At 42.2% G+C, this 19906-nt stretch overlaps 1 protein-coding gene and 1 non-coding gene across 5 annotated transcripts in view; one reads left to right on the top strand and one right to left on the bottom strand.

Annotated features, from left to right (window-relative positions):
• Nucleotides 1-1806, bottom strand: part of ETV6 (ETS variant transcription factor 6) — a 233283-nt gene extending 231477 nt beyond the window's left edge. For 2 of the 4 annotated variants that reach the window (XM_046011136.1, XM_046011134.1), the window contains exon 1: nucleotides 1255-1806. In XM_046011136.1, the coding sequence (XP_045867092.1) occupies nucleotides 1255-1287 (33 nt within the window). In that variant the 5' untranslated portion in view covers nucleotides 1288-1806. The remainder of the gene's footprint in view (nucleotides 1-1254) is intronic. The other 2 variants (XM_046011135.1, XM_046011133.1) reach the window with 1 other exon arrangement.
• Nucleotides 1807-13880: 12074 nt separating this feature from the next.
• LOC123947763 lies at nucleotides 13881-13987 on the top strand. Its single transcript, XR_006819805.1, has one exon. It is a non-coding gene; the product is annotated as a U6 spliceosomal RNA (small nuclear RNA).
• The last annotated feature ends 5919 nt before the right edge of the window (nucleotides 13988-19906 follow it).

Genomic DNA, 19906 nt, shown 5'->3' with positions numbered 1-19906 from the left:
GAAAAGCAGTGTTGAAACAGGAAAGGTTCCTCTAATTCCCCTGAGATGAGGAAAACAGGTTATTTGTTCATTGTTTCTGCAGCGTCCACTCAATGAGCACATATTAAATGGGCCAAGCCGAAAACAAACAAACTTCAGTGGCTTCAGCCTCTCACATAAGCAGAAGGCTTTTCCACCTGGGGACTGATGGAACATGATGGAACAGTGAAATGAACAAAGTGCACAATAAATGCAGCCATGGTTAAAACAAATGGACAAATCACCCTGCCTCCTCACGGTGACAAACTTTACAACTTTTTAGAAGCAACAAACCACAGCACCATCAGCTCTATAGACACAGACATATAGACATATATACACGACTACTTGGAAGCCAAGTACGGTGTTTGCAAACATCCACCATCCTGCATTTACAATACTGCAAAACACCACCAGAAAGCCGGGAGGTTTCTACTCTTCGATATCCTCTGCACTGTCAAACAGGGAAGGTCACTTTGGTCACTTAGATAATTCTCTCTCTCTCTCTCTCTCTCTGCATCATAGGAGTTTTTTTACTTTGGGATTATTCAACTTTCACATGCATGGGAATAACATAACCATTCGACAACTTGTTTACCTCGGTTTAAAAAAGAAAGAGAGAAATTCATTGTGCAAATGCCCAGGAAAAGCTGACACCAGGACTGTCTCTCCGACAGTGGTTGCAAGTACAATCAGAGGAGGGGGAAAATCCAGTCTTATCTGACCCAGGCAGTCCTTTGCGGGGGGGGGGGGGGGATTGCATCCCGAACGGGGGTTTAAGAACTTTTTTTTTTTGCCTAAGGAGACCACCCCTCGGGAACAAAAGTTACATTTCAGTCACATGTCGGGAGTAGGAGTAGGAGCAGGGTTTTTGTTTTTTTTTTCTTTCTTTCTTTCTTTTTTTTACAAAAGCGCACTAATTACGGGGGTGTTTTACAGTTCCAAAGACCACTCGGGTTCCTCCTGGCCAATTGTGACGGGCACTTAATTGTCAAAAAGAAAGGGGGTGGGGTGGGGGGCGAGGAGCCGAGAGGGGGCTCGGCGGGGGGAGCAGCAAGGTTATACCAAAGGGTACAGCTGCCGCCGCGAGCTGCATCTCCTTCCCCGGCGCCCCCCAAATAATTCCCCGCGACCGGAGCAACTGCCACAGCCCCCTCGGAGGAGCCCAGCCCGAGTGCCCGGACAGTGCAGCTCAAGGTTTTCGAGCAGAGAGAGGGAGGGGGAGAAGATCTTTACCTTAATGCTACACTGAGCAGGAGTCTCAGACATGTCTCACAGCGAGAGAGATCAGGAAGTTCTCAGTTTTTTTCCACTTTCCTTTCCTCTCCCCAACCCAGAAGCGCTCCACGGCCAGCCGGACGCGGTCATTTAAGAAGTTTCTTGCAGCATCTCTCCCGGCAGCCGCCCCGGGGGTCTGCGAGCGCGCGGGGCGGGGCGGGGCAGCCGGCGGAGTTGGGTGCGCGGGGCGGCGGGGGCGTGGGAGCCGGGCCCGGAGCGCGGCGGCGGGGTCTGCAGGTCGCGGCGCGGCGCGGCGACCCGGGGCGCAGCCCGGCCGGCCTCCCGCTCTCTCCTCCCACCCGCGGCCGGCGCCCCCGCCCCCCGCCCTCCCGCCGCTCTCCCTCGCTCTCTCGAATGTTTTCCTTCCTGGAAGAGAGAAACTGAAAGGCAGAACTGAGAAAGCTCTTTGCTCATTGATCTTGAGAGTTTCCGTGCAGAAACTGACGTGAATTCCCAGCACTGAGCTCTGCCTCTTAAAGGAGCCACCAGGAAATAAAAGCTCGGGTTACAGCCCGGCATCGGGGAAATAAAAGCCGGGCGGGGGGAGGGGCGGCGGCAGCGGAGGGAAGCCGGGGGAGCGGGGCCGCGCGAGGCCGCGGCCGCCGGCGGAGCGCGCGGCGCAGGGCCCCCCCCACCCCGCCCAGCCACCAGCGGCGCGGCCCACGCGCGCCCGCCTCGAGCCCCTCCGCCGGCCGCGGAGTCGGGCTGCCCGGGCGCCGCCGAGCGATCGCCCGCTTTAGGGAGACACGTTGGAAAAAAACGTTACGCTGGGGCCCCAGAAACCACCAGACAGGTTTTCGTGAAACGCCTCCCACCTTCCCCGGCTCCGTCTCTTAGAGACACCGAAATGCACCAGGGCTCTCCCCCCCGCCCCCCTGCCCGAGCGCAGAGGCGAGGAGAATCAGCATCTAGGAAGGGGCATTCCGGTCAGGACGCGGAACCCCGAGGAGGAAATAAAACAATAGCCTTTGTTCTGCTTCTCGACCGCTGCCTCTTTAAGAGAATCCACCAGGAAATGGGAGATCGGGTTACAGGCTGCACACGGGGAAATGTGGGAGCGAGCGAGCGCCCGAGCGCGACGCCGCCGGAGACAAAGCCGAGCGGCCGCGCCGCAGACGCGGGGGACGGCCGGCGTGGGGGGATTCCCCGCGCCGGTGGGCGCCCAGACTAGAGCAGGCGCCGCGCGTGCCCGCAGGGGGATGCGGCCGCCGCGGGCGCTGCCCCAGCGGAGCACGCGTGCTGGGGAAGGGAAGGCTGCGGGGCAGTTCTAGCGAAGGCGGTTGAGTTCCTTTTCCTGACAACCCCCCCCCCTTCCTGCCGTTTCGAAATCCGCTGTCCATTTAAAGAAATAGCGGCCGCCACCAACCGAAAGAGGTGACTCAACTGCAAAGTTGACAGGACGTGTTCCTGAACATAATACCCCCTCCCAGGGACCGCGTCTCTGAAACCGTCATTGGCCGGTTGGATGACCCTGGGATGCTGCCAGGGGAGGAATATTTGGCTGGAAAAACAACCGAGGGGAAGTAAAGGCCGGCTGCGCTGAGGGTTCTAGCCTTGAGCACATGTGGTCTGATCACTCTGTTATTTTTATTGTCATTCACGGTCTCTTAAAATGCTCTGAAGTGGCCGCTGCGAAACACTGAGAACATAATTATGTTTTAAATTCTAAACCCTTCTGATGCACACAGAGGGGTTTAGTGTGTGGATGTGTGTTATATCACAAATATACAAATACATAGGTACAAAGATGTACCTAATGTGTGTATATCTACATGTAAAACAGGACGGATTTCCCAGATCCCCACCCTACAGATTTTTTCTTACTCATTTATCTTCAACTCTCCACATTATAAAACGTGTTCAGACCTCTTCACGCACTCATCAGGAAATTCTGAACCAGAACTGATTAAAAGGGGTTAGAGTGAAAAAAGAGTCCTATTGCTGGAAAGATGGGAATTACGGGTTTTTGTGAGCTTCCAGGGATCTTAACAATTTTTGTCACCCGTAGTCATATCTTCCCCAAGAGACTGCATGTCCACACCGACTCCTCTGCCTTCGACCACCTGCCACCCACTTCTATCCTTCACGCCCCCCCACTCCCCCCCGCCCAGCAATTATCTATCTGCCTTTGATCCCTCTACTAATGTTGCAGACCTTGATTCTGATGTCCTCTTACTGGATTAAATCCTATAAACCTCTGTATCCCTTACTTATCAATAAGATCCTCGGCAACTCAGCTTCTGTAAAAGGTGGGGAATGGTACCTATCTCATAAGATTCTTGTATTAAATGAGCAAATATATACAAAGTGCTTATTTACCTGAGTACTTGCTACATATACGTGATCAATGTTAGCTACATCACTTAACCTCAAGACTAAGTTAACTCTCAGCTTCTATTTCTATCTCCTCTTTACCTTCTCCAAGTGACTCATAGAAGTAGTAATTTGAATTAGAAAGTATGTGATTCCAAAGCAAAATAACAGTTGTGGAAAACTGTGCATTTAGACCAGAGGCTGGCAATCTCTTTCTGTAAAGGGCCAGATACAAAATATTTTAGTTTGTGTGCAAAGAGGCAAAACTGAAGACATTATGCAGATACTTCTATAACAAGACAGAAATTAAATGTCCTCATTATTGACAAAAGGTATGGTAATAATGGTAGTCAATTCTAATAATGAAAGGAATGGAATTCCTTTGGGAGGGGGAATAATATTTTACTTAGTTGAAACCAGTTCATAGTAAGGGTTCTCTATCATCAAAACTAATTGTTTATTTCTTTATCCCTTTTTCTGTTAATGCTGATCTGTAATGAAATTTTGCATATTTCATTTTTGAAAATATTTTTTCACGCCTATAGGTGCTGACAAATAACCCAAGAGCATATGGTTTTACTTAAGTGTATTTGTTGCTTAGAAGGCATTTATACTATTCTATTAAAATTCTATTAAGTTCTCTTGATATTTCCCCTTCGCATGCAATTACATTGCAGGTTAATCACTTTCAGTGGAAAATTAGGTGGAAATGCCTCAGTTGCACAGTTAAGTGGATTTTAAGTATGGAAATTTCCTTTTCACTTGCATCATAATCCACAAACCACTACTTCGGAAAAATGTAACTGCTGAAAATTTGTGTTGGAATGGAGATCTTGCTTCTTGTTTTAACTTTTGATGGCATGGGAAGTTTACAAAGCAGCTCGAGATTATTTGTGATTGCAACAGTGTTAGTCATGTCAAAATGATCTAACTGCAGTATATACTTTACACATAGCTCTGTTTTGCCTTGTGGTTTTAGGTTGAATTAATGAAAAACATCGAGTCTGTAGCCAAAGCTAATTTCCAAAGACATTCAGTGTTCAGTAATCATGGTTGGGGGAAGTTTTCACTTATACATTCCCACTTGTCAATTGTTTCTCTATTCCTTTTCCTGAATCTTTGGTAAATTTGGTATTTTTTTCATATTCCATTAAAATTCCTACATTGTCTTTGTAGCTTTTCTCCTGTATGTTAAATATAGCAGTCCTCTAGAAATTACAGTTTGCCTCTTTAGTTATAACGACCTATCTTCAAATAATACTATTCTATTTTAAGAATACATAAGAAACTTACAACAGCCTAATTCCATTTATCCCTCTCCCATATTTATGATATTGGCATATTTTTTACTTCTGTGTTTTATTAAACCCACCATATATTGTTGGTAGGGGTGTTGATATTTTAAAAATCATGTATATATGAATATAATGAAGGTACTAAAATATGTGTCTTTTTTAATTCATCCAGATATTTGACCTTTCTGATACTTTTTATTTCTTCCTGAAGCTATGGCTTCATTTTTCTCTGGCCCGAGAACTTTCGGCATTTCCTGCAGTACTGTCTGTTGGTGATGCAGTCTCTCAGCTTTTGTCTATGTGAGGATGTCTTTACTTCACATTCACTTTTGAAGGATAATTTTCAGTGTATATAAAATTTTAGTTTGACAGATTCTTTTTCCATTTGGCACTTTAAATACATGATTCTATCTCTGTCTCCATTATTTTTTATTAAAAGTCATTTGTAGTTCATATTTTAACTCCCTGTGTACAGTATCTTTTTTTCTCCAGCTGCTTTTAAGGTCTCTCTAAATCTGGCTTTCAAACTTCTGTGATGTGCCTAAGTGTGGTTTCCTTTGCATTTATTCTTCTTGCTGTTGGTTGCAATTCTTGGACTATAACTTGGTATCTTTCATTAGCTTGGGAAAAGTCTCTTCTGTTACCTCTCTGAATATTGTTTCTGCCCGTTCTCTCTCTCCTCTCCTTTTATTACTCCAGTGGTACAAATATTAGACCACATGACATTGCTCCATAGATCTAAAATACTCTGTTTTGTTTTACTTTTTTTCCTCTTTATTTTTCAATTTGGATACCTTCCTTCTATTTATCTCTTTTTAAATTTCTTTCCTCTGTATTGTCCACCTCTTAAGCCAGCCCATCTAACTAATTCTTTGTGATATTGTATTTTTTATTTTTAGCGTTTCCATTTTTTATACCCTCCATTACTTTTCTGAAGTTGCCCATATCTTCATACATGACTTCTTCCTTTAGGTCCTGTAGCATTTTTGTCATACTGTGATAATTCTAAAATCTGGACTATTTCTTGGTAACTTCTATTGATGTTTTCCTTTTTTTAAAGATTTTTATTTATTTATTTGCAAGAGAGAGCTCAAGCGGTGGGGATTGGGGGAGAGTGGAGCGCAGAGGGAGAGAGAGAAGACTTCCCACTGAGCAGGGAGCCCCATGTGGGGCTCCATCCCAGGACCCTGGATCACAATTGACTGAGCCTCCAAGTCACCCCGATGTTTTCCTTTCTTGACCATGGGTTACATTTTCTGGGTTTTTTTATGTGCCTTGATATTGTTTATTATGTGCAAATATTGTTTTAGAGCTCTTATTCTGAGCTTTTCTGCTCTGCTTGATGTCTTCCTTAGCGATCTCATTTCTCCCCTGCTCCCACTCTCAGTCTTTCTTAGCTGACTCCCTGGAGGGCCAGGGGTCTTCTCTCAGCCCTTTTACCCCTCTATAAGACTTTCTTAGCTGAAAACCCAGTGTATCTCTGATAATTTCTCCCAGGTTTCTGCACGGCCCTTGTTTGTTGTGGTCCCACCTGTTCGTGACTGTCACAGAAAGAACTGTGAGGTAGTATAGTTTCTTCTGTGCCTATGGCTCCTCTGGGTTCTAACCTATGCACTGTCCATGCACTGCCATCGAAATTTGCTAAAAGTTAGGCTGATTTCCCCTTACCGTCCTCGACGGTGAATTACTCTTTCCTCCACTTCAGTCAGGGGTGAGAACACTGCATCTCTTTTCTCTCATCTGAAGGATTGTCATCTTCTAAAATTTAGTTCACTTAGGTTTATTTATCCTCTCATTTCTCCGATTTAAAAAAAAAAACCTAGAATTATGTAGATGATTTGGTCTGTATTGGGTGTAAGGGAGTAAATTATGGTCTCTTGTGACTTTCTATGTACAAACTTGAAGAGAAGCCCAAATGTCTAATCTTTATTCTCCAGAAAAATCATGGGCAGGGTCAAGACCAGGGAAGAACATTAAGAATATATGGAAGGGGCACCTGGGTGGCTCAGTGGGTTAAAGCCTCTGCCTTTCACTCAGGTCATGATCCTAGGGTCCTGGGATCGAGCCCCGCATTGGGCTCTCTGCTTGGTAGGGAGCCTGCTTCCTCCTCTCTCTCTCTCTCTATGCCTGCCTCTCTCCCTACTTGTGATCTCTATCTGTCAAATAAATAAATAAAATCTTAAAAAAAAAAAAAGAATATATGGAAGTTGGGCAGCTGGGTGGCTCAGTGGCTTAAGCCACTGCCTTCAGCTCAGGTCATGGTCTCAGGGTCCTGAGATCGAGTCCTGCATCGGGCTCTCTGCTCAGCAGGGAGCCTGCTTCCCTCTCACTCTCTGCCTGTCTCTCTGCCTAGTTGTGATCTCTCTCTGTCAAATAAATAAATAAAAAATCTTAAAAAAAAAAGAATATATGGAAATGGATGTGTTTAACTTAGAAAACAAAGCCATTATCCTAATATGATTTTTAAACAAAAAATGAAAATAACATTTTTTTAAAAGATTTTATTTATTTATTTGACAGAGAGAGATCATAAGTAGGCAGAAAGAGAGAGAGAGAGAGAGAAAGAAGGAAGCAGGCTCCCCGCCGAACGGAGAGCCCGATGTGGGGCTCAATCCCAGGACCCTGAGATCATGACCTGAGCCAAAGGCAGAGAGGCTTAACCCATTGAGCCACCCAGGCTCCCCAAAAATGACATTTTAAAGAATACAAACTACAATAAGAAATATTATCCATCTGTCTCTAAAAACTAGAATTCCTTGACCTAATGGACATACTTCTTTAAGAGGCATTTGTTACAACTGGTGGGGTGGAAAAGAAGAAGAGAAATGTTGGGGCGCCTGGGTGGCTCAGTGGGTTAAAGCCTCTGCCTTTCGCTCAGGTCATGATCCCAGGGTCCTGGGATCGAGCCCTGCATGGGGCTCTCTGCTTGGCAGGGAGCCTGCTTCCTCCTCTCTCTCTCTCTGCCTGCCTCTCTCCCTACTTGTGATCTCTATCTCAAATAAATAAATAAAATCTTTAAAAAAAAGAAGAAGAAGAAGAGAAATGTTTATACTTATGCAAATAAGACATAGATTTTGAAATCTTGAGAATCACTTCCCTGAACTACTATTTCCTTTATTATATCAGTCAGGGTGCAATCAGAGAGGCAGAATCATGTGGATATGTGTGTGTGTGTGCGCTGTATTTTATATATATATATATATAGTGATCCTGCTTCTTGCATGCTGACTAATATAGTAAAGGAAATATATATATGGCAGGCAGTTGGGAAGAGCAGATGGATGTAAAGTGGGTGAAATTAAGAACAAGCTAGAATTCAAAAACATGATCCCATGGAGGATGGACTGATACCCATGTCATTGCCTCTGACCTTGATGGCCTGGGTGTCCAAACGAGCTGGGGTCCTTTGTCATGGAACTAAACACACACACACACACATGCACACACACACACATGCACACCTGGCCTAGGAGTTGCAAAAAATTAAGGAGGACCTTGGTAAATGTTGATCAGCCACAGGCTCAACTGCTGCCCCCCACCAATGAGGTGAGGCAACAGATAAATGACAACATGTGGGAGCCTCAAAATGTCTACTGCTTCATTTCCACCCTCCAAATCACACTCTCTCACAGACCACCCTAATGAAAACATACAGAGAAGTGAATTCTGGAGATATAGACAAACCTAGCCAAGTGCTCATGTTACAGAGTCACTGCCTATAACAGCTTTCCGGGAGCCCCCTCTGACAGTTATATTCTGGAATTTTTCAGTACTCTGTCACATCTTTTCCCATTTAACCTTCAAACTATTCTCTTCTGTATGCCTTCCCTCTGTGGTTTTCTGATCTTTCCTATTAATACCACAATATTATCAAGCTCTAACTTAACGAACCTCAAAATAATTTTCGACGTGCTGTTCTCTTTTATGTCATGTAATTGCATATTGCCAAAGCTCTCTGTTGCATTACAGACTCTCCTCTATCTTTCCAATCCTCTTCCCAGAAGAAGCAACTCTTCAGTTTGGATTATTGCCACTTCTCTTTTCCCACCATCAAACTTCTACGGTTCATCAATAATCTCCTGAATTTTTTATGTCTGCTCAAATCTTCCTCCATTACAGTTGTTTCCCCTTATTTGCAGGGGATACATCCAAGATGCCCAGTGGATGCCTAAAACCACAGATAGCATTGACCCTTACTATGCTATGTTTTTTCCTTATGTATACATACATACCTATGATGAAGTTTAATATATAAACTAGGTACAGTAAGAGATTAACAACAATAACTAATAATAAACTAGAACAATTATAGTAACATACTATAATAAAAGTTAAGTAAACACAGTCTTTCTCAAAATATCTTACTGTCCTATCCTCATCCTTCTTCTTCTTGTGATGATGTGAGATGATAAAATGCCAACATGATGAGATGAGATGAAGTGAGTGACATAGGCATTATGAATTAGCATGAGGCTACCACTGACCTTCTGGTGAAATGTCAGAAAGCAGATCATCTGCTTCCGGACCGCAGTTGACAGAGGGTGACTACAACCGTGAAAAGCAAAACCATGGATGGGGGAGGGGGCTACTGCATTCCCATTTCTATCTTTATGTCTTGTCCTATATTACTCACATTTCTATCCACACATGTAAACTGTGAAACTATTTGTTTTCTGTCAAGTAGTACCTGAAATTCACTTCTTTCATAAATCAATGTCACCCTATATAAGCAAAAGGTATCTGAAAGGTAAGGAGTTGGAATGCTGGAGTGCATGTATTACATGAGAACTGTTCAGCCATCCCCTAATTATGACCCAGGAGGATTCAGAAGACACTCCCTTCATCAAGCTTTAAGAAATGCATTGATGAAGCAAACACCATCATCCTTGTACAGTTTTGTATTGCCATTCTCTACAAGCTATTAACGCTATCATTAAATTAGGCTCCCTGAATTCACTGGGGGTGGTGGGATACTGGAGTGACAGGTGCCAAGTGACATGACCTAACGATCTTAATTACCAGAGATAAGGGAAACATGGTTGCAATAATGGACAGAGCTAAAGGGATCATCAGAATAGTTTGATCTTTGGCATTGGCTAATTTGTTGTGATCTTCCTAGGATTCAAATATATAAACACCCTATAGTGTCTTACTTGATTTGTATATACCAAAAAACTCAAGTCAGGGATAAAGGATTCTGGCTTGAATCCCTGAACAGGTAGTCCTGGATCTGATTCCCAGGCTTGATTCAGTCTGGATCAAGTAGATGCAGAGCGCCTTAAATTAAGAGGAGGCGAGTCTCCTTGAGGAGGAATCCTCCCACCCACCTTTCCCCAAAGACACTTGTGGCAACTTACCAGTATTATTGTATGTTAAGGGAGGGAAAATAACCAGAATTTGGGGTATTACTGCTTACTGGCTCTGAATTATTGCTGATTCCTGGAGCCCAAAACATCACTGTGGTGTGAGAGTCCGTGAAGGGCCTAAGAAGTCAAGGAATAAGTGGAATTTGGGCTTAAGCCCAACTCCCAGTGGACCTGGTGAAACCCACCCCCAAACCATGAGTATTTTCCCGGTTCTGAAATGCAAAGTTGCAATTTACACGTTCAGCAAATGACAGAATCTCCACATTGTTCGAACCCCAAATTATGGAGTGAGGGCTTTCTGATAGAAAAGGCCAGGAGGAAGTCTCTAAAACTACTTTTACTTGCCCAAATAGTAAACCAAAGACAATACAGCGTTTTCCGAACCGTGCCACCACAAAGGCTTTAAAGAATGGACTTGTGGTGGTTTCTTCTACATTCCCACTTATTTCATCTGTTTGGCCTGTGAAGAAAAGTTAGATTTAGGGGAATGATAAGAGATTATAGTACACGTAATCAGGTCATATTTCCAATCACATCTGCTTTTCCAAATGAAGTTTCCATATTGGAGTAAACCAATACAATCCTTGGTACTTAGTATGCCGCTCTTGATCTGATTAATACTTTTTCTCTTGTCTCTCCTAATAAAGACTACAAAAAGCAGTTCACTTCCACTGGTGGGGCTAGCAATGCACTTCACTGTCCTAACTCAGGCTTTCATCAACTCTACAGCCTTCTATCATCACCCAGTCTGAAAATATCTTTATAGGCTCTCCATTCCATAAAATATCATCTTGGTCCTTTATACCAATGATAGCATGTTGTTTAGACCTGATGAGCAGGAAGTAGCAAATATCTGATGAGTAAGAAATAAATTTCATGGAAGTTTGGGGACCTTCCACCTTAGTGATTGCCGCCTCTGATCTGGGGCATGGTCCGGATATCTCTTCTAAGGTAAAGAATAAATGGCCATACTTAGCCCTTCCTGCTCCAAAGACAAAAAGACATTTAGTGGGTTTCCAGTTTTCAAAAGGGCCCAGTAAGAGAAGGCTCTGTGAAAGGTCCAGGCTGTGCACCCGCCCTTCTGGCACTTGAGACCTTCGATCCAGAAGACCACTGATATTTGAAATGTCTGTGACAGATGGAGGTATTGTATGGGGCCCTGGCAGGATCATAGGTGAATTACAGTACAGAGCTGTAGGATTTGAAGCAACACTATGCCATCTTCTAAAAATGACTGTTGTCCTTTGAAGAAACAGCTTCTGGTTTGCTACTGGATCCTGGGAGAGACTGAATACTTGACTTTGGACTATCAAGTTGTCATGGAACCCCGACAGCTCATTTTGAAAGAGGCATTGTTTGACCCACTAAACCATTACACAGCACTGCTGCATGAGTGGAAGTAATGTATGTAAGAGCAGGCTCAAGCAGGTCCTGAAGGTACAGGTAAGTTGCATGAGTAACTGGCTCAGATTCCCGTGGTTCTTATCTCTATTAACTGTCTCCTTTGTCTCTATCCACACTCTGGCCTCCTGGGAATTTCTCTGGGTCCCACTATCCTGAGGAAGACAAAATTCAGGCCTGGTTATAAATGGATTTTCAGGGTACACTAGCAACACCCAAAAGTGGACACCTGTTGCACCACCACCGGATCAAGAGAGGTCCTAACGACATTGGTTATGGAAAATCCTCCCCGGGGTCTGAACTGGATATAGATTTGCCTTTCCTGCCTGCAGTGCTTCTGGCAAAATCATCTTCTGTGAACCACAAAATGTCTCATTCATCCTCATGCCATTGCTTTCTGAACAGAAAAGTGATTTTATACCAAATGAATGACAGCAATGGGCTCAAGCTCATAGAATTCACTGGGCTTATCATGTTCTCCATCATTTTGAAGCAGTTGGCCTGATAGGTTTGGGGAATGGCCTTTTGAAGACTCAGTTGTGGTGCCAGATGGATGACAACACTTTTCAGGGCAAGAATACTATCTTACAGGATGCAATATACGCTCTGAGTAAGTAACCACCATATGGTGCTTTTTATCTCAGTTCCAAGAATTAAGGGATGGAAATGGGATTGTTCTTCTTATTAATAACTCTAATGGTCCACTAACAAAAACTGTGCTTCCCATTCCTTCAACTTTGTGCGCTGTTGGTTTAGAGGTCTTAGTCCCAAAGGAAGAGTGCTTTCAGTAGGGATACAAAAATGATTCCAGCAAACTCGAAGCTGAGACTGTAACATGGCCATTCTGGCCTTCTCGTGCCACTGAACCAACCATTGGGGAAAAAAAAAAAAAAGTGGCTTACTATATTAGCTACTGGGTTGATCCTACTCCTCAGGGGGAAATTGGGTTGCTACTACATGATGGGGGCAGAAGGGGACATCTCTAGAAACACCTCTTCATACTCCTGTGTGCTATGAAAAGAGTCGACAGAAAGCCACAACAGCCCAATACAGCAGGACTGCAAATGATACACATCCTTCCGGAGTGAAGGTTTGGGTCGCCCTCAAAGAAAGCTGACTGCTCGCTGAGAGCAGAAGATACTAACTGGGTACAAAGGAGGTTGTAAATAGCAGCCTTGACCATGTGAGCAACTGCGGATATGAGGATTGCAGTATTATGGGTACATTTTTTCATCGATATGAATATAGTCATACATGTCTGTAGGTATGCATACACACCATTTTTTTCTTTTCTTCTCTCCTATTCTTCTACTATATAACACAACATATTGACTTTGTACATTAGTATGTAAGTTACAAGATACCAAAAAAGGAGTGCAATCCAGCTATAAGACAAAGAGACATCATCCGAGGATGGATCTCATTTTTGTGTATTCTTTGGGAAAGATCAGCGCCTTGTCAGCTGTGTGAGGGGTAGTTATATCTTCTTTAAGTGGAAGCCTGATTTTGTTAATTTCTTCATTTGGAAGCGGTTAAAAGAAGATGTATAGCTATTCTAAACCGTGCTGTTTTCCAGAATTCCCTTTCTGTCATGGCTCTGAGTTAGTGTTGGCTGAAAGAAAAGCCTGCACAAAACCTGGGACGTAGAAGTGAAGTAGTAAACACTGCTTTCAGAAGTTTGTTGCAGTCAGATATGGTGATGGATAGATGAGGAATTCCCTACTGGATCCAAGCTTGGCCTCACTGTCCTGAAATTCCATGATCAGTGCACAGAGACCACAACTTTCCATAGACCTCTTGAAGAGTTCCCTTTGAGTGGCCTCACTTGGGCGTCTGAACAGGATTGGCCTCTTAGGTTTCCCCAAAAGTTTCAACTTGTCCACCTACACCATTGTTTATAGTTCATTGACTATTGACGGTATGGTCCATGCAGGAAGGATATGATAAATGCATGATTTTTAGCAATGAGTAATTCTCGGTTATCTTCCCAAAGTGACCTCTTAGCTTTTCCCCCAAGTATCTAAACTCATGGATTTGAACATATTTGATCTGTTTTTATGCATTGCAATCAGTGAACTTAGTGATGTTCAAATTGTCCATCTTTGGCCATCTATCAAGTTCTGATATATCATATTTTCATTATCACTTACTACATAGTATTCTAAAACTCCCGGTACTATTTCTCCTTTGACCTATGCATTATTTAAAAGTGCTTGCTTCAGCAATACATATACTAAAACTGGAACGATACAGGGAAGATTAGCATGGCCCTTGGGCAAGGGTGACACGCAAATTCATGAAGCATTCCATATTTTAAATAAATAAATAGATAAATATATAAATGTATGGTTTCCTTTTAAATATTCAAAAATGTAAAATTTTTTACTAATTTTAATTTATTTGTAATTGACAGTTTACTTAGTTGCATTGTGCTTCAAAGATTACTGTCACTTGAAACCAATATTTTGAAATTTGTTGAGATGTTTTATGTGCCCATGTATAGAGATCTACAAACTTATTCTATAAAAGGCCAGATAGTAAATATCTTAACCTTTGTGAGCTGTATTTTTTCTCCACCTCATCAATTTTTACTTTATATAATTTGCTATTTTATTAGCTACACATAAGTTTAGAATTTTTATATTTTCTTCTTGAATTGAGCTTTTAAAAAACTATTATGAATCTCTCCCTTTATAGTTAATAATTTTTAGTCTTAACACCTATTACTTCTGATAAAAATAGAGCCACATCAGCTTTCTTTTGGTTCATGGTTGCCTGTTACATCCTCCTTTGTCTTTTTATTTTCGAGCTTTACTTGTTTTCATATTTTTGGTGATTCTCTTAAGCATTGAATAATTAAGTTAAAAAAGTTCTTTCTGGCATTACCTACTTTTTTTTTACTTAGAAGCATACTTGATTTGTACATTGGGATTACAGATTTATCTGGATTTGTTTATACCATGTCATTTTAAATGTCTACCTGTCCCACTTTTTCTGTTTCCTTTTTTTTTTTTTCTCTCTTTTTACAGTAGACACAGTAACAATCAGCAAATATTCCATATGCTGTCCTATCCAAACACTTGCGTTTAGGGGAGGCAACATGAACAATCCAGAGCCATAGAAACAAAAGTAGCATATGCCATTTCTGGTCTGAAGCTGGGAAGGGTGGGTTTGGGTTCTCCTCACGTTCTTTTATCCTGTTGCAATAGCCTACAACACGCTGGAGGGCAAAACCTTCATCAGTCAAGTTCTTCAATGACTGTGCAGAGCAGATTCCCCCAACTGCCTGCATTGGTGTGCAGCAAGAGTGAGAGGGAAGCTTGGTTTGTGTTCTGTCTGTGAGATGGTGAAGTTTATTGATCATCATAGCATAAAATAGCCTATTGTAACCAATATCATATCTTAAAATCTTTGGAATGATTGAGTCTTTTTTTTCCTTTTTCATTCCCCTCTCCCCTTGGTTTGTATTTGGTCTGTTTTTATTTATTTTGTGTTTAATGTGTATGCATTCGGTGGGGAGGCGTTGTGTGTGTAGATTTCCATTACTGTTTGGGAGCCTAGCATAGCACTGGAAGTATGTTTTCGTCCGGTCCTGTTGTTTTATTTGTTCAGCCAGATCCTTCAGAGTGTCTAGAGCTCATGCTGCTGCAAGGAGAATCACTTCTCCTTTTTCTTGCAAAAACACAGGTGCCCAGCACCAGTCTCCAGGAACACACACCGGGTTTAGCAAACCTGCTGTTGTTAGCCAGATGTGTTTCTGAATTCAAATATTTTGGATCTAGAAAAGTAATAGGGTGCACCTCTGAATTAAATATTTAAATAATTCAGCTGCCAAACATGTGAGTATTCAGAGAATAGGGTAACTACAGATAATCAAATAGTCTCCAGTGATTCACATCAGTTTCTGCCACCAAATGGGTTACGTAAAAATTTGTTTTCCAAGTTTTCTAGATTATGAATAAGGGAATCTTGACCTGTGTCTCTTTAAATAAGCTACAAAGTAACTAACTTACTGGTTTATTGGTGATATTCTAGTTCTGAGAATCACTTCTGGCCACGTTTTTGACATTCGTGTTTTCCAAGGCTCATTAGCCACAGTGCATTTCATATTGTCTTTTTCTTTTTAAAGACTTATTTATTTTAGAGGGTGGGGAGGGGCAGAGAGAGGGAGAGGGAGAGAGAAACCTAAGCAGACTCTACAATGAGCATGGAGCCTGACACAGGGCTTGATCTCATGACACTGAGATCACGACCTGAGCCAAAATCAAGAATTGGACCCTTAACTGACTGTGCCACCCAGGCACCCCATTTTATTGTCTTTTACTAGCAATATCGAAATCACCACATGGAAGCCATTTCCTGGTGACCCCATTTCAGCATAATTTTTACTGATTATAAATTTAAATTTTAGATACAAAATTTTAAGGATATTTATTACATCATCATGCTTTCATACCAGACCAGCTGAAATAGTGAAAAGATCTGGAAGCCACAGTGTATAAAGGATACTTGAAGAAACTAAGTATGTTACGGAGTAGAAAATCATGGAGACTATCAGGTATATTAAGAACTTTTAGAATATTCAACAGAACTTTAGAGGCCTCTTATCCTGAAATTCTGACCAATAAAGAATCCCGTCCTGAAGTCACCCCAGTAGTTAACTACTGCTGTCTTCTGGAATAAGTGAGTTCACCAATTTTTAAGGCATGCCTCCACATTATTTAATTGCTAAACTAATAGGTAGCTTTCCCTTATACTGAGAAGTTTCTTCCTCTTACCCACAACCCATCCAGGACACACACACACACACACACACACACACACTTTGTTTTCTCCAGGATAACTATACCCAGTTCCCTCAAACCTTGAAAGAACAGAAATGCTCAAATTGCAAGTTTCACAACTGAAATCCAGAAGTGGAGGGGACAAAATGATAGTGTAAAACTCACAGTAAGAAAGAATTTTCTGAGGGGCGCCTGGGTGGCTCAGTCGGTTAAGCATCTGCTTTCAGCTTGGGTCATGATCCCGGGTCCTGAGATCCTGCCCTGCATCAAGAGGGCGCTCAACGCAGGTGGGGGGGTGGTGTCTGCTTCTCCCTCTGCCCCTCTCCCCCAATACTCATTCTCAAATAAATAAATAAGATCTTTAAAAAAAAGAAAAGAAAGAAAGAATTTTCTGACTTAAGTTTTTCAGTAATGAAGCATACTCCTTTCCAGTGTGGACAACATCTCATTTTAGCAGACATCTAGCAGAATAGTGGACCATTTGATCTGAAGAACTTTCTGCTGTGTGAGAGGCATGCTGACCTCCGAGTTTGTCCCCACTTCCAAAACTGCTTCAATCTTTGATTCTAAAAGGTTGGGAAATGATGAAACAAAACTTCTTTTCTAGTTCTCTCTTTCTCCCCTAATGAATCATTAACCTCACATTAAATCATCTTCCTAAGAAAAGTTCTGAGTTTGTTATACCCAGCTGTCTTTTAGTCAGTGTGAACTTCTTAAAAGGCAATTTTTACAAAATTTCCAGTGGAGATGCCAAATATTGATTTGTGGTTGCCAGATAGAATGTGTGTCCTGTTCTAATCTGTAGTGAAGTATGTTTCACAAAGCCAAGTTGAATTCCAAAGAACATTTTTTTGTATTTTGAGTTGGTATAGACATGACAGTATGGCTTTATTAAGGTTGACTCTTTTCTCATGTGATACATTATTGCTTTGTTGTCAAAAATACTGTTGGCAATTTAAAAACAAAAGAGCTTTAAAAACAAAAATGCTGCTAGAAAAGGCAGATATACTGTAAGATACTTAAAGTGGCACAAAAATATATCACAAAGGGCAAGAGCTTCTATACACAAATCTCACTAAACACCAAATAAAATTCTATAGAAGCCTTGTTATATGACATGATCTGGATTGGGTATTGGTTGACAATTGATTAATTGCAAAAACTGCTTAAAATAGCACACACATTTCAGAAGCCTGTATTTTACCTTAAAAGATGTAATTACTGTATATGTGTTTTGCTATAGGGCCAAAGTTTTAAATTTTGAAAACTTTCGTTATCTTTTTGTTTTTAAACATGGTTCTGTGGATTACAGTGACACATCTTTCTTTCGTAAACTACACCCATAATTCCTGGTCTATGATTTCTTGCTTGAGATTCTTTAAAGTGAATCAAGAACTTCAGATCACATACAAAGTAATTCAGTGCAGAATCCTAGACTTTGCATTTTTCTTTTTCAACCTTTTATAGTTGCCTCCCCACAATCAAATCAACAGCTATTTCAAGTACTCAACCCCTCTCTAGGCTTTGCATATCCCAAGCTTAGTTTTCACAGAAACCACAACTCTTTCTCTTTTTACACAGTGTCATCATTTTGTTCAATATTTAATTAATTTAGATCATTAAAACAACAAGTAGAATGGGTAGAAACCAGTCAGGGAACAAATAGGAGTGCTTGATATACATAGAACGTAATTGGAGGAAGAAGATGTGCCCAGAGCATACTAAAGAGCGTCTACCAATGGCTGGTATGGCTGTGCTATGGGCACGTGGTGTGCTCTGGGCACTAAAACGTGTCCACATGTTTTATGGAAGGAATGAGAAGCGTGGGCTAGTCTAGAGAGTGTGTAAAGAGGCATTTCTTTAAGAAAGCTACTATAGTGTCAGATGTGCCCAAAAATACAATGCAGGGGTTACTGGCATGATCGTGGCTAGCTCTAGGGTAGCTTTGTGTGAGTTAGAAAAAGGCACTCCCCCAACGCAGGGTTTAATGAGGGAAGTATAGGCTAAATCTCAGCCTCCATTCACCCCCTCTGCTTGGTGACACTTGGGTGAGCCTTTTGTGTAGGGTACAACCTACATAACCAACAGCCCTGGCTCCTGGGACAGAAGATGCATTACAACTGGGGGAAGGGAGATGGGCTGATCTGTACGCATGCATGAAAAGATGGGGCTGAGAAGCAGGAAGGATGGGAGAGAGCTGACCTAGAAGGTAGGAAGACTTCAGTCCTGGGAGAGATTTTGTGACAACTAATAAGACTGTCTTGCCTAGCCAACCTGCAGAATGTTTTACTTTTGGGAGAAAATTCTTTTAGCAGAAAGGCAAGTATAGTCTCTACTCATTTTACCATGGGCTTCAGGATTGCTCCCAGCTCCCCCTACCTGCTACTCCACCATCCCTGCTACTCCACCACCCCTGCTACTCCACCACCCCTGCTACTCCACCTCCCCTGCTACTCCACTTCCTGCTACTCCACCTCCCCTGCTACTCCACCTCCCCTTCTACTCCACCACCCTTGCTACTCCACCACCCCTGCTACTCCACCACCCCTGCTACTTCACCACCCCTGCTACTCCACCTCCCTTGCTACTCCACTTCCTGCTACTCCACCTCCCCTGCTACTTTACTTGCCCTGCTATTCTACTTCTACCACCACTGCTCCCAATTGCCCTAAGAAGGTTACTAAGAAGATCACTAAGTCGATGGACTTTCAGAATTCTCCTTACTGACCTTGGAGGCTTTTCTGCTCCATTCAAAAATTTCTCAACCTATTAGATGATACCTGGAGCTCCTTTCACAGATGATAGGACCTTTCATTCTAGAATTCATTATGAAAAACAACATGAAAAGGCATGGTTGACATAGCACATCACAAAGTTTATTCATACTCAAGTGTTAAGAGTCAATGAATTAACAAGCATAAATGACTGAGATGGAAAAGAAATAAAAAGGCAGGTCTCTTAAAGCAGAGTGGGAAGACTAAGAAGAGGGTAATATGGAAAGCAAACTAAAATCCCTCAGTTTTGCAGTCATATTTGTCTTCAGTGGAGACAGACAGAGAGAAGTTGATTATAAAATTGATTTTTCTCATTTATTTTGCTTCTTGGCTTGTGTTCTCTCTTGCCTTTTGGTATTAGAACTCAACCTTTGAGTTCTATGACTCCACTAAAACTTCCAATGAGCCTTGAAGATTTTTTTTATAAACACAAGTATTATTAAAATAAGGTAGCTAATTATAAGGCAGTTCCTTCAGTGAGCGTCAGTCTATTTTTTTAAAGTATAGAACTTAGACACTGAAAGGGGTGGATCCTTCTTCTCTTTACTCTCAGCACACTGAACCTCTCCCAATCTGTATGTACCCTCACAGGGAGATCACTGCCGATGCCTATGTGCTTGTCCCCATCCTGTCATCTGTGGTTTTTAACTTAGCTTCAGTGCACTTCGTTTCACTGT

This window comes from Meles meles, chromosome 7 (assembly GCF_922984935.1).
Source record: "Meles meles chromosome 7, mMelMel3.1 paternal haplotype, whole genome shotgun sequence".
NCBI classification, from domain to species: Eukaryota; Metazoa; Chordata; class Mammalia; order Carnivora; family Mustelidae; genus Meles; species Meles meles.
This window is presented reverse-complemented; position numbering and strand designations above follow the sequence as displayed.